Source organism: Porcisia hertigi, chromosome 12 (genome assembly GCF_017918235.1).
Source record: "Porcisia hertigi strain C119 chromosome 12, whole genome shotgun sequence".
In the NCBI taxonomy this organism is placed as follows: domain Eukaryota; phylum Euglenozoa; class Kinetoplastea; order Trypanosomatida; family Trypanosomatidae; genus Porcisia; species Porcisia hertigi.
In genome coordinates this window covers 72,618-95,732 of record NC_090571.1, presented here as the reverse complement: position 1 = coordinate 95,732, position 23,115 = coordinate 72,618, and the positions used below count along the sequence as shown (strand labels likewise).

At 60.3% G+C, this 23,115-nt stretch overlaps 4 protein-coding genes across 4 annotated transcripts; all 4 read right to left on the bottom strand.

Annotated features, from left to right (window-relative positions):
• Positions 1-263: 263 nt before the first annotated feature.
• JKF63_07471 (uncharacterized protein) lies at positions 264-8,018 on the bottom strand (the record flags this gene model as incomplete). The annotated part of the gene is made up of 1 exon (XM_067903408.1): positions 264-8,018. The coding sequence occupies one exon, from the start codon at positions 8,016-8,018 to the stop codon at positions 264-266; it is 7,755 nt and encodes a 2,584-aa protein (XP_067758833.1).
• Positions 8,019-9,705: 1,687 nt separating this feature from the next.
• Positions 9,706-12,060, bottom strand: JKF63_07470 (uncharacterized protein; the record flags this gene model as incomplete). Its single annotated transcript, XM_067903407.1, has 1 exon — positions 9,706-12,060. One exon carries the CDS (start codon positions 12,058-12,060, stop codon positions 9,706-9,708), a length of 2,355 nt encoding a protein of 784 aa, XP_067758832.1.
• A 3,300-nt stretch (positions 12,061-15,360) lies between these two features.
• On the bottom strand, positions 15,361-20,103 carry JKF63_07469 (uncharacterized protein; the record flags this gene model as incomplete). The annotated part of the gene is made up of 1 exon (XM_067903406.1): positions 15,361-20,103. One exon carries the CDS (start codon positions 20,101-20,103, stop codon positions 15,361-15,363), a length of 4,743 nt encoding a protein of 1,580 aa, XP_067758831.1.
• A 1,264-nt stretch (positions 20,104-21,367) lies between these two features.
• JKF63_07468 (uncharacterized protein) lies at positions 21,368-22,255 on the bottom strand (the record flags this gene model as incomplete). Its single annotated transcript, XM_067903405.1, has 1 exon — positions 21,368-22,255. One exon carries the CDS (start codon positions 22,253-22,255, stop codon positions 21,368-21,370), a length of 888 nt encoding a protein of 295 aa, XP_067758830.1.
• Between the last annotated feature and the right edge of the window lie 860 nt (positions 22,256-23,115).

The window sequence follows — 23,115 nt, the reverse complement described above, 5'->3', positions numbered from 1 at the left end:
TGCATGCAGATGGGTGGTACTGCACGACATAGTTTGACAAGGTGTTACACAGAAGAGGGGGTGGAGGTGGAGGTGGAGGGAGGGAGGGGGGGACACCGAACAGTCGGCGATAAGGTCATGAAGTTGACGAGTCCGTGTGTGTATGCAGTTTACTTATTTGTACTCTGTGAAGGGCGAGAGGGGAAGAGGATTGAGGTTGGGAGGGGGGGGGTGTTGGGGACGAGACACAATCACCCTTGACGCCTTTAAATTTCTTTTTGCATCTAAAACTGCGGCAGATTTTCCCTCTCATCGACGTTGGTGAGTTTGCGGGGGCTGCCAGCACTGTTGACTGCTTGGGGCGCATGTAGACGGTGCCCCTGCGACCCACGTATGCCAGGCCGCCCATTTCCATGACGTGCCGTGTTGCCCACTGCGACGTTCCCAGTACGCGGCTGCATCGCGGAGGTCTGCTTCAGCGAGGCCCAACGGTGCGCGTGGCATTCCACGTAGAATTGACGCAGCCGTGCGGCAAATGTGGCTGACGGCAGCCGTGACGGGAGCGCTGGTGGGACAGTGAACATCATCTCTACCACTGCACCTTCAGCACCCAGTGCACGGTGGCTTAGTCGTTTGGACAGCACTGCGGCAGGCGACAGGGATGCCTCGCGGCTGCCGCCTTCACTCGGTGGTCCTTGTGAAACACTGCAATTCCCTTCGGCGTCCCTCACATCGACTGACGCGCTGGCGGGGTCCAACAGCGTCGCCAGAGCACGTGATGGTGTGGCGAAGATACACCCAAGGTCGCGCAAGAGGGCCTGGATGGTTTGGCCGCTACGGACGCGCTTCAGGTAGGTGGTCAGTACCTCTGCAGCTCCAACGGCTGGTGGCGACTGTCCAATCCCCTGCGCCGCCTGCGCGGCAGGCGCAAGAAAGGGGGAGCGGTGGAGCTTGTACATCACACGCTCGACGTAGTCGGCAAGAATGACCATTTTTCGTCCCGCTTGCAGGTACTCGTGAAGAACAAGGAGAAGCGTGGCCTCCACAAGGGCATCACCGTCTTCCGCACGCATGACCGCCGATGTGCGGCAGCCGTGCTCCTCTGCGGCAATGGCACACGACGCTTCTGGAAGACACCAGTGCAGTCCATCCGAAAGGCCAGGCGTCGCATCTGACAACGTTTCTTGAGCCCTTTTCTGTCGTTTGTCAGAGAGGCCGTTAGCCATGGGCACCAAGACTCCGGGCCATCCACCACCACGGGTTATGTGTTCCAGGAGGCCCATGTAGCCCTCCATCGGCAGCGGCGTTGGCAGCCGCCACACACCTAAACCGTACAACATGACAGCGTGAAGGTGTGTGTGCGCGGCATTGAAAAGCAATGCAACCATGGCCTTGGGTGAGGCAGCGGCGAGGTAGCCGGCCACCACGAACAGCGTTGACGTCAGTGGTGGTGTACTAGTCAAAGCAGCTGCATTCGCTTCGTTGCTGTTAGACAAGTCCAGCACCCACACATGGTGCGCCGAGAGCATATTAGCGTCAACCGATGACGAAGGAGATGACGCCCCCAGTCCAGCATCGCCCAAGAACCGGTTGGACAGACTCGACTGCCGCAGGTGCGGTGGTGGAAGAACATCGGCGACGCTTTGCATCGCCACGAGAGTGCCAGCCACTGCGAGCGGTGTGGCTCGGCCTGCCTGTGCAGCTCTGCCTTCCGCCTTATGTGTGCTGGAGATGTTCTGCCCCTGTGAAGACAGCGTAGGGTCGCCGCTGAACCACTGCAGACAATTCAAGAATGAATGGGCACCAATCACACAAGGATAAACATGCTGGGTGAGTGGTAGGTAGGTCGCGCTCTGAAGGCACAGCAGCGACGCCAGTGGCAGCGAGGCAGCACCAGGCGGTGTGGCAAGGGGTGTGTCGCCGCAGCCTTCGCATCCCGTGAGGTCAGAGTGATCGCCCTTGTAGACCTCGGCCGCGTCTACGCATTGGCGACCGCCTGCCGCTCGTGGGGCCCAGCCGTAGAGCGTTTCCAAGTGTTCGCGGCGAATCCTGAGCAGAACCGCGTAGTAAAGGTGCTCAAGGTGACTGGCAGAGCGGTAGTGTTGATGCAGGGCGCCCTTGTTGGCATAAATGCGGTTGCAAAGTATACAGTAGTGCACTGGCAACCGTGCAGTGTCGGTGATGCGATCGCGTGTGGCGTGCGCCACGGAGGAGGCCTGGTGTGTGAGGGTGGGCAGAGGCACTTTCCAGGTGATGCTGCGAGTCACGTAAATGGGCGGCAGGACGCTGAAGGTCAGCGCTGCCGGCGTGGCCGTTCCATCGGGTGGGTTTGGGTTCGCGGAAGCCAATGCAGTCGCAGGGGCGGCGGTGGGAGAACCGTTGGCGTGGCGACTATACACCCGAGCCCCGTGGCTGTCCAGCAGCGACGAATTCTTCGACGGCGAAGGTGCAGTGGGAAAGAGGTCCGCAAGTCCCAAGGCTTCCACAGCTGCACGAGTGATAGACCGGCCACAGATGCCAAGGCTGTCCGGCCAAGACACGCACGTAGTCGTCGTCTCAGTCACTCCGGCGTCGCCGCAGCTGGTCGACCGCGCTGTCGCTGCGATGGGCGGAGGGGAAACCTCAGAGAAGCGCACGCTGCGCCGCTCATCTGCAACCGAGCTCTCCTGGCGTGTGAACACGGTGGCGGACGTCGGAACGGTGGTCAAGGAATGCGACAGGGACTGCGTCGACTGTGTCGGAGAGCCGGGTGCAGCGATGGCAACACCCGTCAAAGGTATTCGCTGGAGGCCACCGAGGCCGCTACCCCCACCCCCACCTCCGGTGCCTGCAGTCGCGGCAGCGAGGAGGCTGACACCGAATGGCGCCAGCTGCACGTACGGATGACTTCGTCGAGTTGAGCTGTCTCGGGACGGTAACGTCGCTGGCGCTAGTGTCTTCCCCACGTCTGCGTATCGCAACGGGGACGGGAGCACCGCCGCCTTCAGGAGATCTTCCTCTGGCAAAGTGTGTGCACCGTCTGCGCTTGTTGCTCGTGTATCCGTAGGTGCTGTCTCTGAAGTCGTCGGCGCAGGGGTGGCTTGAGGAGACCTTGCGCCCCCTGCAGTGCTATGACACTCAGCCCGCGCAGCGTGAGAGTGCTGCGCAGATACAGCGTCGTTGGCCTCATCATTCGCATTGTGATCAGAGCCGACGTTGATGCCAAGAGTGTGCGGGGAACTCGGGAAGCGACTGTCGAAGAGGCCGGTAAACCCATCGCGCACGAAGCGAGCGGCCACGGCGAGGCGGTTGCTTTGGAAGAGCTCTAGCTGCTGCAGACCAGCGCCACGCAAGTATGGAGAGAGAGCTCGCTCCACTGATTCCAATGTCACCCCCGATGCGCGGAGGAGGTCATGGGAGTTGGAAGACGGCGAGAGTGGTGCCTCGTGTACCGCTGTATATCCTGTGCGGCTCTCATCCTCTTCTTTACTCGCAACTCTTCGTGGGATATCTGGCAATATGGTTGAGCCTCCGCACGACAGCGGCGAAGACGCGACGTCTTGCTGCTGCTGCTGCTGCTGCTGCACATCGATGTTGAACGTGCAGACGTGTTCCTCGTCGTTCCCCAGTGCCTGCATGTTGCGGAGGAGGCGAGAATGGTGGAAGCGGTGCCCACCGTCCTCGCCGCGCAAAGTGCGGTGGCCGAACGCAGCCACGAACGCGGCACACAGTCGATCGTCTGTGCGCCCCATGAGAAAGGCGACATGAGGGATGGGCGGTGGCGGGGATGGTGCGCGGTAGATGGGCACCTTCGACCTTGTCACTCGCGTGGACAATGGTGGAGGCACGCTTGAAGACAGAGGGGTGGCGGCGTGGCCGGCCAGGGAGAACTTCGTGTGCTGCTGCCTGTACAGGGAGGGGTATGGCGACTGCAAGGCAGGCAGACCATTCGCCCAGTATGTGAAGCATGGGTGTCGCCGCACCGCCTCCGTCGTCTCTCGTACCCCTTCGAGTTGGCTGTGATCCATTGCGCTGGCTTCTCGGCCACCAACACGGGGGGCCCGGCGGTCGCGTGAGCGGTCCCCAAGATACGGTCGACCCCACAGTCGAATCCTTCGCTCTTCGTTGGCGTACCACTGGGGTAAGCCGTAGCGTTGCCGCATGTCGGCGTGACGTAGGCGCACCCGGCCAACCGCAACCCGCTGAAGGCGCCGCAGCGAGCGCAGCAGCTCCGCCTGGGTCTCTGCAGACCACTCTCCAAGAAAAGGGACGAGGTCGACCGCGGTGTGACGGCCGCTCCTGCCTGGTCGCGTTGAAGTGTTCGTGTCTGTCCCTAGAGGCGCACACGACCCGACGACAGCGTCGGCTTGGCACACGTAGGCGCTAAAATCTACCTCGGCCTCGGAGTCCTCGACTACAAAGCGCCGAGCAACACTATCCAGCGGCCCCTCCTCTGAGGCCTCCGTCGACGCGGTGTTCAGCTGCAGCAATAGCCGAATGAGCCTGCCGCAGGTCTGGGCGACCATGTTGTCCACCTGGCGCATGGCGCTCCTGTTGAGGCCGTGCATATTCTGGAATCGGACGCAGGCGTTTGCATTGGGTAAGGCATACCACTGCCGCAGCAGCGCACGCAGCATGAGCGGTTCACTCAGTTGTCCTACTTGGCGCTCCTCCTCTGACGTTGAGGCCGTGGCCGTGGTTGGCGTGTGTTCGTCCGCCTCACTGGCGAGGCTGTCATCGATGGGGCGCACCCCCTGTGGCAGGGAAAAGCCGGCAAAGTAACGCTGCACCCAGAGGTGCCGATAGAACTGCTCCAGCGGCGAGAGGGCCGGCTTGCTGTCCACGTCCCTCCGCTGCGGGGCATAGTCGGATTTCGTGCTGCTTCGAGCGCCCACCTGAACCGCGCTGCGGGGGGACACACGTGGCGTCAGAAAAAGTGAGGGAACAGCCATGGCACACGCCACCATCACTGCGTCCTCGACGCAGCAGAACTGGAGGCCATGGTAGACGAGAATGGCATGCTCGTACGGCAGCGGTAGGCTTGCCACCAGCCGACCCTTGGGGGTGACAACGCTCTCGTCGAGTAAAGCGAGCAGTGCATTGTTACGAAAGTGGCGGGAGGCCCCATCTTCCGAGCTGCTGAGCGCACCTGGGGCTGCGAAAGGAGAAACGGCTCTGGACTCCATCCAGCGGCGTTGCCCAGGGGCGCTGGGTGCCGCTACCGTGGCAGCAGCACAAACGACCTCGGAAATGGGGGTTGTGCTCACCATACCCGGCAACACAAGAAGGTCCGCGTCCGCGAGCCGCTGCAGGGCCAGTGAGGCCTGCCCGGCCTCCGGCGGGGACGGTAGCGCCGCCAACGCCTTACTCACCTTCGGGAAGAGAAATTTGAGCCGTAGCAACACTGCTGCGACATCATCGGGCAGGGCCTCCAATGTCGGAGCTGCTGCTGCTGCTGCTGCTAATGATGATGGGGTATTGAATGGTCCCGTCGTCAAGGACGAGGGTGAGGCCGCCTGCGTCGTCGACAGCGGTTGCATCAGAGTATCCGGAAGCACAAACCGCCTTGGCGCCAGGTGGATGACAATGCCATCGCCAGTACGGCCAACTCGCCCACATCGCTGTCGAAGTCCACTCGGTGACACGAAGGACGTCAGCACCCGTGTTGCACCGGTGACGTCATCAGAACTCACGCGGCGCTCCAGGCATGTGTCGACAACGATGCGCGTGTTCGGAATGGTGAGGGAGCTCTCAGCAACGTTTGTCGAGAGAAGCAGGCGCAGTGGTGCCCTTGCATGCTCTGATGCCATCAACTGTTCTTGCGGGCTCCCTACCGCACTGGAGTGCAGCAGACCAACCGAGAAGACCTCGTTGCCGTGGCGCAGCACGGGAGTTGAGGGCACGCTCGAGTCGACCGCGTTGTGAAATTCCGACGACGCCACCGAAGCTGAGGTGTGTACAGTGTCACACCGTCGTTCGAGTGCCAGCATGATCTGGTGCAGCTCCCCGATGCCGGCAACGAACACCAGCACCGTCACCGGCGCCTCCACTACTGGCAGATTTGCGGCTGCAACCGACGTGGGTGACCGTCGAGAAGGATCATCACCTCCGTAATAGACATGCTCGCTGTGCTGGGATTGCGGTGTAGAGGTAGAAGCGGTTCTTCTGGTGGATGCTCCCGCGCTGTCGATCCATCGATACCGGGCGGCCTGTAGGAGCTGGAGAATGAGCTCCACGAGCGCCCGTGCGTGTGCGCTGAGCATGGCGTACGAGGCGGCGCGCGTGCCGTGTAGATCGACCAGCCACGCCCGCAGTGCGGCGCCATCGTCAGTGAGGCAGATGGGAACTCCTCGGCGTGACCATTGGTCACCGTTGCGGGCAGCTGCGGAGGAGGCCACCGTGTCGTTCTGCTCCGGTAACCGTCCAGATCTCCCACCTCCGCTAGCCCCAATCATTAGAGTGCTCGAAGGTGTGCGGGCCGCGGCCGTCGATGCAGCAGCGCTTGCATGGCGACGGGTGACCTCGTCGAACAGCACATGCGACTGTGTGAAGCAGCCGCTCACAGGATCGAGGTCGTCGACAAAGTAGCGCTCCACACGGTGCGGCTTCGTAGAAATGACAATGGCTGCGCCGTCGGCACTGCGAAGCTCCGACCGGTTGTGGGGAGGCGACACGCGTGGAGGTCGTGCTGCTGCTGCTGCCGCTGAGAAGTTCTTCGGACCACTGGGGAAGAGGCCAGGCACCCTACGCTCCGCGGAGCTATCGGTCAGTGAGATGTTCGCCACATGGGTCGCGTCACCGATAGGTTGGGGATTGTCTCGGTCTTCATCACCGCACTCGTCGTGGCCTTCGATAGACTCTACGAGTTGAAGGACAGCTGCGCGTACGCGTTGATCCGTCCCCACGGCCCGAGTAATGACGAGGTCTACGTCCGCATCATCGACACGTCCGCAAGTGCGTGGCGACTGCTCTCTGATCCACCATCGCCGCACCTGGCGACGTTGGGCTGGAGATAAAAGAAGGAGTGGTGCATCTGCAGGCACTTGGTCAGTGACAGGGCCATCCCTGCCGGGCAGTGTGCCATGGAGGACTTCTCGCTTGAGCCCTCGGCAGAGATAGGCGTCCATTGCCCGCAGGTTCATGGTGGCCGACACCACGTAGTACTGCCGCAGCACCGGCAGCGAGAGCAACGAGTCCGGTGCCGACGCCTCGATGTCCGGCGTGCGCTCTCGCGACAGCTTCATCCAAGTCAGCAAGGCATCGGTCTCTATGTCTCGGCAGTGTGCCTCATCCACCACGAGCGTGGTCGGTGACAGCGACAGTGAAGGCGGTGACCGAGGATGGGAGAGCTGCAGCGCATTGAGAATGTAGCCAGGAGTGGCGAAGACAATCTCTGTTTCAGGGCAGAAGCGAGACTCTCCGCCGACCGCAAACCCTACCCGCTTGCCAACAACTTGACGACTAAGGAGATGCTGTCTATTGTCTGAGTGGCCCCCGCTATTGGGGTTCGTGTCCTCCGGCGCTGTGGCAGGCGTGTCAGTAGAACTGGCACAGGTGCGGCTACAGCCCAACAGCGCGTTTGCATAGGCAGCGAGCTCCGCACATGCCACGCGTGTTGGCTGGCTCACTACAATGCACAGCCGACTGCAAGCCATGAACTCCCGTATAAAGCTTTCATGCGAGTCGAGCGGGAAGGGCCGGAAAGATAGCGTGGCCGCCTGGGCCCCATGTGCTAAAGTGATGTCGTCGTAGACATCAATGGTCGCCATTAGTCGCTGCTCCAGCAGCGCCCAGTGCGTGTCGAGTGCGTAGAGTGGGATGAGAGCGCTTTTACCGGTGCCAGTCGACGCGGCGCAAAGTAAAAGCGGGGGGAGCCGACGTTGCTGGTCGTCGTTGTCGTGCGCGCGGCACAACTGTTTCTCCCTGGTGGTTGAAGCCGCACACGAGCGGTGCGATGACGCCGCATGGGGATCCGTCTTCACGGGTGAGTAGATGGGCGTTGCGCTCCCTCGAGCGCAGTAGTCTGCACACCACTCCTGACGGCACGCATAGAGTGGCATGTGGAGGACTTCTGGATGCTGCTGAGAAAGGATGTTCCACGAGATTCGCTTCTCGGTGCGAATGATGTGGAGCAGCTTGTGGAGGAGTGCTCTTGAGGGTGGGTCCGACCGGGGTGCGGAAGGGGGCGCAGGCGACGGTGCCCCAACGACTGCCGCGCTCGTTAAACTTGAAAGACTTTGACCTGTGTGCATCTTGCCCTTCGCGCGTGGTCCACTCGCGTGGGAGCGTCTCTGGACAACAGCCCCGGCGTCGGGCGATGATGGCTTCGGTTCAGTCTTTGGGGGCGAACTGCTGGACAAATGCGTGGCTGTGACATCGAAAACACGCAGCAGCGGTGAACTATCTGGGACATGTTTGGCGCGCTTGACCGACGCCGCGGCCGGTGCCGAAGCGCCAACACTCTGGCGATCCGCTGCACTTCGTGCCAGCGCACCGGTGGTTGATAGAAGGTCTGATAGAGCGGCTTCAGCAGAGCCGGGGGTGCCATGTCGTGGGCGTCGAAGGGCCCCACTACCGCACCGCGCAATGCTACGGAGCAGCTCCGCCGTGTGTTTCTTGTTCTTTGAGTTATTTGAGGATGCAGAGAGTGGCTGTGCAACTGGTGACGCAGGCGTCGCCACACTCTCACTGCTTCCCACAAGCGTTTCTCGGCGGTGGTGTGAGCACAACAGCAGCGACGTCGGTCGAAATACCAGCCCGGAGGCTAAAAAAAGCGTTCCACCAATCAAGCGGCTGCTTCGATGTGCTGTGGCGAAGCTGGCACCGTTGCGCCTCTGTACTCTCGCACGCGACAGTAGCCGCGCGGTTCGATCATCGCAGCGACCGAGCTCGTTGCGTACAGGAACCAGCGCGCGACTGCCAGGTGCCGTTTGCGAAGACGAGATGGATGGCCCGCTGCGCCATAGACCCCACATACGGAAAACACGAAAGTGTGTGTGTGTGTGTGTGAATGTGAGTGACTGTGCGTGTGCGTGTGTGTGTGTTCCACGGAGTAAAGGGGGGAGGGGGGGAGGAGGAGAAAAGAGAATACACGCAGTTTTTTTTTTGGTGGGGGGAAGGGAGAGCAATGGAGGTTAGGGCGCCCTCAAGAATCCGCAGAGAGCCCCCCTCCCCCCTCCCTGGGAACAGCTATAAATGAAGTCTTGAAGGCGCATCGCGCGGTATGTAAGGACACCTCTGCATCTCATGTATTCCATATTTGTTGCTGTTGCGTGGAGATGAGGATGATGGGAAGGGGGGAGACGTAGACGGTGGAGGACTCCAACAGAAGTTGCTCCCGCCTTCCCTCCTGGATCACCTCCCTCTGCGCCGGCTAACCGCCTTCTTCTCTCCCCCCTTTTCACAACCCCCCCCCAAAAAAAAAATAATAATGTTATTCCTTCCAGTACGCATGGCTTTGCAGTCGGCAGACACGTTCAGAAAAGTAAGGGGGATGTGTGGGGGGGGGGGGGGGAAGGAGGTGTTGGTTGAGACCCCACACTGTTGCCACTCACTCCCCCACCCCTCTCTCCCCCTATAACCCGCCTTATACACATATGTATAGTGTGTTCGTCGAGCGGTCTGACCCCCCCCCCCCCACTCTCTACCCCCCCCAGACCTCTTCATCTACTCCCCAGTTACCTGGGGACGTTACCGACTCTTCCCTCCACCGTTGGTGCGCATCGATGAGCGCATTCTCACCCACGCTTACTTATTGATTTGGAGTTCTGCCAGCATCGTGGTGAGCTCCGCCTCTTGCTCCTGCAGCCACGGCTCGCCGCCCTTGCTGACAAACTCGTCGTACGACTTGGTGTACTTGGCTAGCTCCTTGCCCAGTTTCTTCAGTTCCTTCTCGCCCACCGCCTCGCCGTCAGCCGTCGTAGTGGGGAGGCCGGTGACGCTGTCGAATGCAGCGTACTTCCGTACCTCCCGCTCCTCATCCTGGCAGCGGAACAGGTCAGACGGTGGCGTCATAAATTGCCGCCACTTCTCCACCAGTTTGCGCTTCGTCTCCGCCTGGTTTGTCAGCTTTTGCCTGCGGTCGTTGTCCTGCTGGGCACGACGCTCTTCCAGCTCCCGGCGCAGCAACGCCGGTTCATCCTTCTTCCACGTGGTTGGGCCAGCCGGGTTGTCCTCCAACCGCACACCCGCGTCCACAAGCCATTCGTCGCGCACCTTGTCACACAACGGCAGGAATACCCCCACCATCTTCTGTTCCTTCGCAGCATCACGCACCTCATCACGGAAGCGCACGAGACTGTTCATGACCTCAACGAAGCGCCCCTCGCCGTCACCGGATCCCTGATTCTGGAGACCGATCTCGTCCGAGCCCTCCACAACGCCAAAGACGCGGAACATCTTCGTCACGTAGCAGCCGACCTTGCGCACCAACGTTGCACTCGGGCGCTCGCCGGACAGCAGGTATTGGTTGGTCGCCGCAACCAGAGACATGAGTTGCTGCAGGGCGACGACTGTGTCGAAGTTGTCTAGCAGCGCTGTGTGCACGGCTGCCTCGACCTCCACCCACTTGGCCAGCAACTCTCGATCGAAAGGGCTAGCACCCTGAGTGGCCTTCCAGTTATCGGCCCGGAGGACGATGTCGACGCTGCCAAAAAAGGCGCGCAGGACACGCTCTTTCTCCTTCGCCTCGTCGACAGACTGGTCAGAGAAGTTCATTGGCCTGCACCACGGATTTGCAAGAAACAGGAGCCGCATCGTCCGCGGCGTGACACCGAGCTCGTCGAGCGCCTCGCGGATGGTAATGAAGTTCTTGAGACTTTTACTCATTTTTAGCCCTTTGATGTGGAGATGACCGCAGTGAAGGAAGTAGTTCACCCATTGATGGTGCAGGTTGCACGCCTCGCTCTGCGCACACTCGTTGTCGTGGTGTGGGAACTTCAAGTCTAAGCCCCCGCTGTGAATGTCCATGTTTTCGCCAAGTATGTCGGATGCCATGACGGAGCACTCAATGTGCCACCCGGGACGGCCATCACCCCACGGGGACGGCCACCGCGGCTCCCCGGGCTTCGAGAGCTTCCACAGAGCAAAGTCGTTTGGGCTGCGCTTCTCGCCATCGATGCCCTTCGAAAGTGCGCCCTCGCCCTCCGCCATCTCGTCCTCGGTGGTGTTACGGTCGCCGCCGGGCTTCAGTTTTGGATAGTCGTGGCCCGCCCTGATGTACGCCTCGGTGTCGAAAAAGACGGACGTTTTACCGACGTATGCAAAGCCGTTGTCGATGATCCTTCGAATGAACTCCACCACCTGCGGCACGTACTCTGTGACGCGAGACACGATGTCTGGATCACGGATACCTAGACGCTGCATGTCCTCAAAAAAGGCACGCTCGTACTTTCGGGCGTGGTCCTCGAAGATTTGCTGATCAGAGATGCCGTGGCCCTTGCGCTCGTCAAGCAGGTCCCCGTTCACGCCGCTGGCCGCGGCAAACAGGGCGGCAAAGTCATCTTTGGCCTCCGCGATCTTCCTCTTGGTTTCCGCAAGCTGCGACTCTTTCAACTGCACCTCGAGCAGCTTCTCCTCGCGCTCCGCCTTGGCGCGGCTGTTGGCGGCGTCAGGGGCGGATTCCGTCAGCTTCGCCCTGCGGTTTGCCAAGCTCTTCTCAGCGGCGGCAACGGCGTCAGACGTGAACGCCCTGAGCTTTGCCACGTTGTGATGATGCAGCTCTTTCTCCTTGAAGTCCTCCAGCAGTTTGTTGACGCGCGCGCGCTTGATAATCTTGTCATCGATATCCGTGATGTTCATTTGATAAACGACAGAGTACCCAAGGTAGTCCTCCATGATGCGGCGGATGATGTCGAAGGTGAGGTAAGCGCGAGCGTGACCCATGTGAGAGAGGTCGTAGACAGTGGGGCCGCATGTGTACCACCGCACAACTCGCCCTTCGCGTGGCGCGAAATCCTCCAAGGACTCCGTCAGCGAGTTCAGCACCTTCAAACCCTTTCCGTCCAGCTTCGCCGGTGGGTACCACACGGGGTGACGCTCCCGCATCACCGGGTTGTCGCCATCCAGGCCCGTCGCAACCTTTGGTGCGTTATTGCTGCTCATTGTAAGTGTGGGTCTGCTGAGCGAACTCCGCGACTCGGGGAGGGAAGATGTTTGTATCACGGAGTTTGTACTCAGCGGTGCACGTTGGTGTGCAACAAGGTTTTGGTCAGCGACACCCGTGGAGAGGGAGGACCACACGCGGAAGGCGTGCCGAGATGCGGGTGGCACCTGAACGGGGATTCGAAACCGAAACAGTTTTGAAACGTGTTGGTTGTGAAGAGAGAACGATCGACCGTGTCTGTGTGTGTGCGTGTGTGTGGTGGCGATGAGGTGGGGAGGGGGGGGGGGGGGGGGGGGGGGGAGGACTACCACAGACGTAACGATATAAACAAAAAGCGACACCGAAAACGTTACACCCTAAAAATCAAGCAGATATATGTGTGTGTGTATATTTTGAACCTTGACTGTCTCGCTATTGTGTGGTTAATCTCTGTGTTCAGAAAGTGGAAGTGTAGTGGAGTGGAAGTGGCGAAGAAAGATGTTGTGTGCGACGGTGACCAAAGTGCCTACTGACCAGTCAAATTACGGTTAGCGAGTCGTCCAGCAGAAGGGAGGGAGGGGGGGCGGATGAGGGAAGGAGGGAGAAGAGGAATGAAGGCAACTGTTGCAGCTACACACTCATGACAAACAAGATGCAGAGCAGGGCAGATGGGAAAGACTTCTCATCTCGATTTTTGTTCGACCGTGCGTGCTAATGCCTCTTCCGTGCTCCCTGAGGTTGCAGTGGGAGTCTTACACACTTGCCGACGACGGGGGGGGGGGGGGACGGGCATATTCGCAAGACCCGAGACTTCAATTTCCTGTTTGTCTCTCCCCTCCCTCCCTCCCCTTTTATATGTAGGCGTCAAAGCGCAGAGCGCTGTTTTGGGCGACACCGCTGGGGCTCGATTGAGGTCAGTCGGGCTTTCACCCGCAGTACTGTCACTGCCAGAGTCGGTATCGTCATCGGCGGAGTCCATCCCATCCCTGTCACGATGCGGACGCTGGGGAAGGCGACGCCGACGAGGACCCACCGTCCACACCAACTTCGAGGCCTTCACTGTAACTGTGGTTGCCGTTTCCACAAAAAAACCCTTCGAGTACGCATCGTGGACAGGTTCCCCCGAGCCAGCGACTGCGTCGCCAACGACGCCGGTGGGGCCTGCCAGTGTGGTGCCGCTCCGCAGGCCAACCTCACTCGTAACCGCCGGTACTATAATCTTTGCTGGTGGTAGTAGTTGAATAACGTAGTCGGTGACCTAGGAGGCGACGACCACGGCAATGAGCGTCGCGAGCACACCGGCAAGAGTAAGCCACACGTTCGAGACCCCATGCTGGGGTGACGGTTTGGGGAGGGGGGGGGGAGGTGCGCGGTATCCGCACTGGTCAAGTAGGCCAATCCCACCATGGCAAAGCCGACGGAGCGATCCCCTGAAGTTGCTCCGTTGTCGCTGGGCCAGACACTATTCCCAAAGGAGACATCCGCGACGGAGCACAACGTCTTGGCGACGCTCACGATGGGCACGCGCACCACTGCGACCTCATCAACACCGCTTCGGGCGACCCGCCCAAAAGGCGGTGCTGAGGGGGACGCTGTCGAGGAGTCGTAGTGACAGTGCGGCACAGGAACTCGATTGTCGACTGCATCTCGCATAAGCGAGCACAGACGCGCCGCAACGAAGAGGAAGGAGCCAGTTGTGTGATTCTGTATGTAGCCCATCGTCGACACTGTAATCTGCATCGCATTCTCAAGCATCGCGGTGCCAATGCGAGAGTAGTACAAACCACCCGGCATCCGTACGCTCATCACCAACTTCGTTCTGTCTGCGCCGGTGGTGAACACCATGTAGTCAGAGAAGTACGAGGCGTGCATGGGGGAATAGGCGCTCAGGAGGCCACCTGCAGAGGCCCTTCACGTCCTGGCAGGCAACATACTCGCGCATGTCTTGGGGTGTTCCCTGCCTGAGGAAGGGTGTCGTGTCTTTTATACCACCTCACCCTGTGGGCCCATCAAGAACGTGTTCGACCGCTGCAGAGGCGGCAGTACGACATCAAAGACGAACTCACCGATGCCGGTGAGAGTCGAGTACATTGTCGACTCCGCCAAGACCCGCTCCACGACGTAGGAGACGATCGCCGTGTTGGTGCGTGAGTGGAAGTAGCGTGTAGGCAGGCCGGGAGGTCGAGAATCGAGAATCGATAGGTCCCGGTGTGGCGAAGAGGGAGCTGGCGAAGGCGGAGAGGGTCGGCACAGTGACGGAGGAAATATGTTGGAGCAGCATGTTGAGGGTGATGGACACGCTGGGGAACAACGGGTTGAGGAGGGGCGGCGCCGCCGGTGTAGGAGTCTGGCAGGTATTGAAATTAGATCGGATCGGTGCGTGAGAAAGGCAGTTCGCCACTGGCATCGAGGTAAAGCAGCGCCATCACCACAAAGATCTCCGATAGGACGCCGGTGCGAAAGGCCGCGAAGTCGGTGTTGGCCAGTCCAGCTGTCTTCGGCCGATCCGGCTCCCCTGGAATATCGTAGACGGGGTCCGGAGGCCTTGAACCGTGTCGAGCCCTGGGTAGGCGAGACCGTCGCTGCTGCGAATGAGGGTGCTGCCAGAGAAGATGGTGGGGTCCAGGAGGCTTAAGGCCGCGAAGTATCCAGCGGGGTTGGCTTCTGGGGGAAGGACGACGTTGGCTGGCGTGGCGGCCACGTCTGCAACGACGTACACCGGGGTCGTGCAGAGGAGAACTTGCGCCAAGAACACCACGCACACTAGTAGACGCAGCAGCCAACTTGTACACCGTCGTCGCATGCCGCTGAGGAAGCACCAATGGGAGGATTTCCCAGCGCGAGGGTCAGTGAAATCCATGGATGATCTACACGGGGTCGCCCTTTCGCGGTAGTCTCGCTTCCCCCGATGCGTGCATGCTGCTCTCTGAGTGCGTAGGAGTCACTATTAATGCGATGTCTTTGGGTTTTGGAGAAACGCGGAGAGGATGCATGTATGCAAGCGAACGAGGTCGTGTGTGTGTGTGTTGGGAGGTGATGGGGGAGGGGTGCAGGCTAGTTAAGAGTGGGGAAGAGGAGAGAGCGGAGACCTGCCTGCGAGACATGAAGCTCGTGCGGTGCAGCAGGGGGCGGAAAACTCAACACCACCGCCCCACTGCCTTTATATTCATTTATATATATATAAGTATATACACTTTGGGTTGAGGTTATGTATAGATGTAGGAGAGAGCAAGGCGAACAGAGAGGAGTGCCACTCCCAGTGGCACTCGGCGCCGTCACCCATGATCCTCTCAGAGGCTGTGACATCGTCCCTCGTGGCGCTACGCAGAGCCGGTGGGCCAGCACATCTCCTCCGCCTCTAGCGAGGCCCATAGAGCGGAGGCAAAGGCAGAGGTCAGTCGAGGTGGTGGCGGCAGCGTTTTTCTCGTCAAGGAGAGTGAGAGCATACCCGAGGAGGACGATGCGGCTTCGGTGTGAACAGGGCTCCCCCGGAGCAGCGCCATCTCGTTACCAGGCAAGACGGTGACTCTCTCGGCGAACAGCGGGGCCCCAACAACGGCTTGAGTGCTCTTTGTTCCAGTGCCCGTCCTGCAGGCATCATCGTCTTGACAGAGAACGGCTGGTCCGCAGAGTCGACGGGGGGCACACGACTGGTCTGCCGGCATGGTGCTGCCTGCCTGGCACTCTCTCCCCGGGCCGCTGTGGTGCGGCGCTGCATTCAAAGAGAGCTCTCCTACTGCGTCGTTCAATGAAGGCGCCGACAAGACAAGACTGCGCACACGGGGCGGGTCACTGTCCACGTAGCGTCCACGGCAATGCGTGTCACTTTTACGTGACGAGGCGCTCTGCACATCCACTACTGCACGACGACCGACATCCGCACTGGTGGACGACGCTGAGAGCGACAGGACGCGTCTCCCTCCTCCTGCACCGCCATGATGACGGCCACCACGGGCCGACACATTTGCTGCTGTCGTCATCGCTGAGCCCTCCTCTCTACCGCAGCGTTCCGCTGTCGGCGAAGAATGACTGCGCCTGCAATTGCCTGCTTGGCGCTTGTCGGGGGTGTCCCACCGCGCCTCGGCTGCGAAGGTGGCAAGGGTATCCTCGGCCTTTTCAATGATAGGCCAGAGCCCACTGTACAGGCATCTTGGCAACTCGGTGTCGCGTAGCACTGCCGCCCGAAACGCGGACCACCAGGGATACCACTGAGGTGCGACAGGCCGCAACGGCGATGGGGCTCCGCCAGTATCGCGCGCCCGCCCACCACCTCGATTTGGTGCACCGTCGATGCGCACTTCCCGCGTTACCAGCGTCGCTGCCAACCCCACCATCAGCAGCATCGACTGTGCCGGCTGCAGCAGAAGCGCAAGAGCGAACCCGTCGGCCCTCAGAAGTCGAGGGATCGGCCGCGGCATTAGCAATGACACGTCGAGTATAAACGACGCCAGTTCTGTTGTCCACAACACGAGGGTGGGCTGCTGGTGCAAATCGTCGAGGAGGCTGTGGCTGAGCACGAGACACGTGAGGGCGAGCGTGGCTGCCGCCGTGCCAAGTGCCTCTCTTTCCGTCTGTGAGGAGATAGAAGAGGCCGTCGCGTTTGCAGTCCCGATGCCCGTGGTCGAAGCACACGATCCCTCTTCCACAAGTGCGGCAACACCAGTGACGGGAGAGCCCCCCTTGTCGCTGGTGTGCGCTGCTGCTGCTGCTGCTGACGACGACGACGTTGCGGCCGAAGATGCAGAGGACACAAAGAGGCCCTGCAGCCCCAGGACACGACGGGCGACCAGGTACATGCCCTCCAGCGTAGTGCCTAGTGCATCCCTGGACAGGGTCAGGCGTCCGCCACCACCACCGGCGCCATCGCTAAGCCCCGCCGCAGATGTGACAGCAAGTGACCCCATATCCCTGGTGTAGTGGGCACCGATACTGCCTGAGGTGCCACTACCGCGGCCTGGCCTGGTGTGATTGTTTGTCCGCACAGTGAAGCCCATGTGACGCAATGCTGTTGTTTCCTTGCCGAGCGGATGGCCATACAGCAACACGAGCTCGGCAGCGTCCTCCTCAGAGCACCTACTGTTTGTCTTACAGGCTAGCCTTTCTGCACGCAGATGTAAGCGCATCGCATGGTAGAGCAACGGGTGCAGCCGCCGGACGCTCTGCTCATCCGCAGACACCGCGGTCCCCCTCCTTGAGCCCCGCCGTGATCGCTTGGCAGTGACGACCGCTAACGACATGGACGTCTGTGCACCTAACGTGTTTCCTGTGCGACTTCTCACGGGATGCAATCCATCTGCGGCAGCTCTTCGAGTTGCTGCATCGCCGTCGATACTCGTAGTACTTGCGGAGCGGTTTGTGGTGGTGTCCACAGTGCTCTGAGCTGGGATTGGTAGCATTAGCAGAGTGCGTGCCACGTATAGGTCCATACACGGACTACCGGCCGTCTCGCGCGACGTACACGACCACCACCGCACCGAAGGGTTCTGCTTTAGCTGACCACCGCAGATATTGCTGGCAGTGGCACACTCGCTCGTCATATCGGACACACGGAGGATGGGAAGGAGGTGCTGGAGTGAGGCCACGTAGCGTGGATCGAGAAGGGATTCGAGATCACCACAGCGCACTGCGAAGCCCAGCTGGCAGTGCCCCGGCGACGACCCTGAATGAAAAGAGCTGGCGGCCGTTCCCTGTCCACCCATATTTACAGACTCACGATTGCTCGGGTGCAGGGCCGCTGAGCCACCAACGCCATCTGCGCCAACCGCTTGATGACTCGGGTCGTGTGCTTCAGCCATCCGGCGCGGCTCCACGCCGAGATGCAACCCGTAGGAGTCCACGACGCAGGACACAAAGTGGCCCTGCGCACGGGTGGCGGTGCGCGTGTAGCTGATCGGTGCACCATCCGAAACCGCGCCGGGAGGCACGCATACGCGAAACATGGATCCTTGTCCTATCATATGAAACGGAAGCAGCAGCACCGAGGGTGGCATCCACAACCGCAAGCTGGAGGCTGCACTGGCAGATGCCAACACGGACGGCGCTGAAGACGCCGCGAAGGCGCGCGGCTTCGAAGCCCGCAACGCGGCGGTCCCGCTGTGCAGAACTTCTTCCACCAGAGCACAGGTGAAAATGGCAGGCAGCGATTTTGTGAAGATGTCCTCTGCGTCGTGTGGCGCGATGCCTTGGCGAGCGAGAACGGCACTCATGTGGATGTTCTCTTCACGAAGGGCGGAGTGCGCACCGTCGAGGTACGCGACCATCTTCAGCAGAGAAGAAAACCAGTAGTGCCGAGCATCACACACGCGACGGCGCCAGAGCATCTGCTTAGACGTCTCAGTGCACGAGGCTGGTGACACTCCAGTGGGCGCCGACCTTCGAGGAGGCGCGCTGCAGAGACCGCCGGTGGCGCTACCACACAAGGAAGAAGTCTCCTCGTTTTTTGTTACTGTCGACGCTCTTGCGGTCGCCTCCCATGGCGGTGGAAGGGACACGTCGACAGAAAGAAGATCAAGCCACTCGTTCACCAGCGCCGTTGCCACCTGCTGCACCAGTGGCTCCTCCTCGCTTACTAAGCTGGTGGTGGCACGCAGAAGTAATGTATGCTTCTGCTGAGCCGTCACACGGGTTCCATTACGGGCTCCGGTGCCACAATCATAAGTGTCGCACCTTGCCGATTCGAGGGGTTTGTCACTATGATCTTTCCCCTGAGTCTTGACGGCAGCACCGCCGTCTGCTGACTCGTCATGGCGGCAAACCGATATGCGGTGCTGCTGCTGCTCCTCCTCCTTCTGCTGGAGTAGAGAGAATACCGCCGCGAGTGTACTGCTGAGGCCCTTGCTTCCGCCGCTAGCACCGTTTTTCTCATTGCCCGGCAACTTAGGAAGCAGTGAGGAGGACGTCACCAACTGTCTTTGGGGCACATCAAATTGTGAGCCCGCCGGGCAGGCACGAACCTCTTCATGGCGACGGGGCCCTTTGCGGCGAGCGTTTGCGCTTGATGCCTCGCCGCGCCTCCCTTGTCCCGCTCCACGCTGGCCCTTCACGCTTCGATACCTACCATCGTCGCCTCTGCCCCACCTCTCGCACGCCCCCTGTCCAGTCGCCAGCCTACGCCTTTTCATCAAGCGACTCTCCACCGCGCCATTTATCCCATCGCTGCCTGCCCACTCGCTCCCCATACTGCTGTCGGAGTAGGTGCTGTTGCTTCGGCTGATGTGGTTGTTGCTGCCCGTAGCACTGAGGTCGCCCTCGCTGCAGTCGGTGCTGTCGCCAAGGAAAGACTCCGATACAAAATCGGAGGTCACCTCATTCCGCTTTCGGTTAAACTTTGCTGTGCCGCTGCTGCGGGGCAGAGCGCACACCTCCTCCACCCTCAAAAAATGCAGCACATGCAGCGCCCACACACTTGCGGGGCACGCGGCTGCCAGCTCCGCATGCGCTTCAGCAGCCGCTGCCAGTGCACGGACAGAGTGCGCAGCTGCCCCTGCCGCCACCTTGACGCCACGTTTGCCACGCCGCTTGACAGGAGTGTTCGGCGGCCCATCGCTAGTAGGGGCCGTACGGTGTACCGGCAGGTTGTCGGCGTGTTTCCTCTCCGCCACTTCGCTGCCCACATCAGAGACAGGCGTGCCTTTCGAGAGAGGTGCCGGTTGTGCCGATGATTGCTTTTGCCGGGTCCGCATGGCGATGTTGTGTAGTTCTTGATGGAGCGCGGCGTAGTCGGGACACCATAGACAACCCGAGTGGAGGAGGACTGCGAGAAAAACGCTGTCGTTTCCAATCACTGTTCGCCAGACAGTGATGCACCGCCGCCAACGCGCATAGCTCTCAGCGATGATGGCCGGTGCCGTGCAGGACAGATCAGGACTGGGCAAGGAGAAGGCGGCGGCGGCGGAGCCCGTAGCGTTAATGTCACCGCTGCCACTACTACTGCCGGAGTCGAGTCTAGCGGTCAATCCTTCGATCGAGGCGGGTGACAACCGCGTGTGCGCATCCGATGGGTGCTCGGAGAGGAATTCATAGAGAGAAGGCAGCAGTCTTTCAAGGTTACCGCTGACGTTCATTACGGGGAGTGTACAGATGGTGATGGGGGTGAGCTTCTCTATCACACACCACCCGCTCGATAGCGTGAGTTCAGCAGAGCGTTGATTTGCCCTACGCGTGCACCGTGCTGGCCAATACCTGCTGCGGGTGGGGGCCGCGGCGGGGTGGTCAGAGGGACGCGCGCTTGTCAAAGCACGTTTTATGTTGTTGTTGCCCCTCCACCCTTTTCTAATAGTCAAGGCGCCTCTCCCCCTTCGATGTGCCCTTTGTGTGTGTGTGTGTGTGGGGGGGGGGTGAGTGGAGGGGAGGAAGGGGGGGGGAGGGAGAGACTCTGTGCGATTGTCGTGCACACCACCCGAGTGTGCTCGAATTGTGTCACCGCTGAGGTAATCGGATAAGGGAGGAGAAGAGAAAAGAGAGGAGCTGGGAGGGGCGAAGAACACTGCGGAAAACTGGAGTAAGAGGAGAGGGGGGAGGTGGTACAGGCCATGAGGGATGGGGGCTCACACACACACACACACACACACACACAGAAGCAACGCGCACGCCTGGAGTCAAAACGAGCAAAGCCCTGAGACTGCGCCCCACCTCACCCCACCCAACTAAACCCCATGGCGCACAACACCGAGGAGCGTCCGAACGCCCTCCTTGCTTCTCCGGTCTTTTGTCACGGCAGGCGGTGCCTGAAAAAAGAAGAGGAACGACGAGATTCCCCACGGCCCACGTCACCCTCATCTTCAATTCTACAACGTCAGCGTGGCGCCATGATAAGAAGAGCGGGGAGGGCAAAACAGATAACAACAGCACAAAACAGCACATCGGCATTCGCACGAGGACGTGCGTGTGCGATGTCTCGTTGAGAGGGGGTGGTGTGGGGGGGGGCGAAACATTGACGGGTGAATATAGCGGATGCGTGGCGCGTGCATCTGAGGAGAGCAGGGATGAGTTTTGTTTGGGGGAAGGGGGGGATACGTTTAGACAACGGGAGTCGGGGCGAGGATGGGGAAGGAAGAGTGGCGGGCGGGGGCGGGGGCGGGGGGGTAGCGTCGAGTATCACACACAAGAAGATAGATCAAAGGCGAGGGATGCCGTGGATTTCACTTCAGGACCCCACCCCGCCCCACCCCGACTCCGGGCCGTGGGAATCGATGGCTGCCAGTAGAGCGACGAAGCAGTGCTGCGGATGTCGTTGCCGTACGCTTCGCGAGCAGGAATAACCTCCACCCCACCCCTACACATACAAACAGACACACACACACAGACACAGCGCGCTGCGAATATTGCTCAGTCACAAGCGTTGTACAGGTGAGTCATCAGCGCCTGCTCATTGCCCTGATTCATGCTCTTCACGAAACTTGGGTCAGCCACACGCAAAAAGAGGTTCTGCCGCTTCTCGTCGGCCAGCGAACTCGGCACCGATGGATCACCCTCTTTCACGGCCGCAGCGTACTTGGCCTTCTGCGCCTGGATGAAGGACAGGTCGTCACTGGAGCGGTCAGGGAAGGTGTTCTCCGAGAACGTCATGAAGCCGGCAGTGTACTCGTGTCCGGGGAAGACGAAGGTGGCCATGTCGAGGGCGTAGCCGTTGCTCTTGTTAAGGTGGTAGATCTTCTCCATCGCACGGCACATGTCCTTCGCGTCCCCCTCAAAGAATGCACCGATGCCAGCGATGAACATCGTGTCGCCTGTGAAGAGCGCCACACCATCGCTGAGGTGTTGCGGGTGATACACCTTGTACAGCACGTGGCCGCGCGTGTGGCATGGTGCATCTATCACCTCAACAGAGAGCTGTCCAACCTGGGCCAGGTCACCTTCGCGGACCGGCAGTGTAACGGCAGGGATGCCGTCGTTGACCCCGCCGACCACCGTCACTGGCAGCGAGGGGTTCATGGCCTCTAATTTTGCCTTGAGCTCTGCGTTGCCGCCGGCGTGGTCCCAGTGCTTGTGCGTGCTGAGGATGATGCGGAGATTATATGACATGCCATCGTTGACCTGTCGGCTCAGGTGCCCCTCAATATACCTCAAAATGGGCTGGTAGTCGGCATTCACATCCACGGCGGCAAGTGTGTGAGTAGCATGGTCGTTGATAAGGTAGGAGAAGTTGTCCTTGAGCGTTGGCACAACCGTGACGGAGAAGGCTGAGCCAAACCTTTTCGTGTAGTAGTTGCGCATGATGTCAAACAGTAGCTGCAAATATGTGTGGAGGGGAGGGGAGGGGGGCTATAGATGGAGCTGAGTACACCGCATGTGGACAAGGGCGCTAGTGGTACGAGTGTGGAGAGAGAGCGAGCGAGCAAAGGGGGGTAGGGGGTAGGGGGAGGGGGTAGGGGGTAGGGGGGGCAGGAGCGGATGATAGGAAAAGAGTGGTGCTTTCAAGTCGCAGGTGTACACACAGGCGCCAGCACCGCCAACAGAACGACTAGTGAGCGTCGAGGCGTTCAGTCATCGAATCGATAATTTGCCCCCTCCGGTCTGAGCTGCCGCATGGGCTTCAGATGGAAAATTCCCACACGGCAAACAGACACCCACGCCACCTCCCTCCCTCCCTCCCTCCCCTTTCGGTGTGTCTCTACAAGCATACGCAGACAGAGGTACTGGGAATACAGCTTGACCACGCGTACACCAAGTCCACATTCGGGGGGGAAGGAAGGAGGGAGGGGGCGGGATGAAGGCGCTACAGTGGATGCACACATGCCACAACCACCGAAAGCCACGCACGCGAGCGCACACACAAAACGCTCGAACACGCATGCATGTCTGTGAGCAGAGGCCTTCCACTTCCCCATAGGTGCGCCTTCGGGTGGTGGAGCCTCGTCATCAACGCCACGCTGCTGGCATCTCGCACAGTAAGGGCTTGACAACTGATGTTTTTTTCACCATATGCGATTTTCGAGAGACGCATCACGAGCCGAGAGGCAACTAAGCACACACGCAGACCATCACACATGCGCCCAACAAGGAAGGAGAGAAACTAAACGGAGAGGCAAACGGAGACGATGAAGCCCCCCCCCGCCCCGGGGGAACAGGGGCGA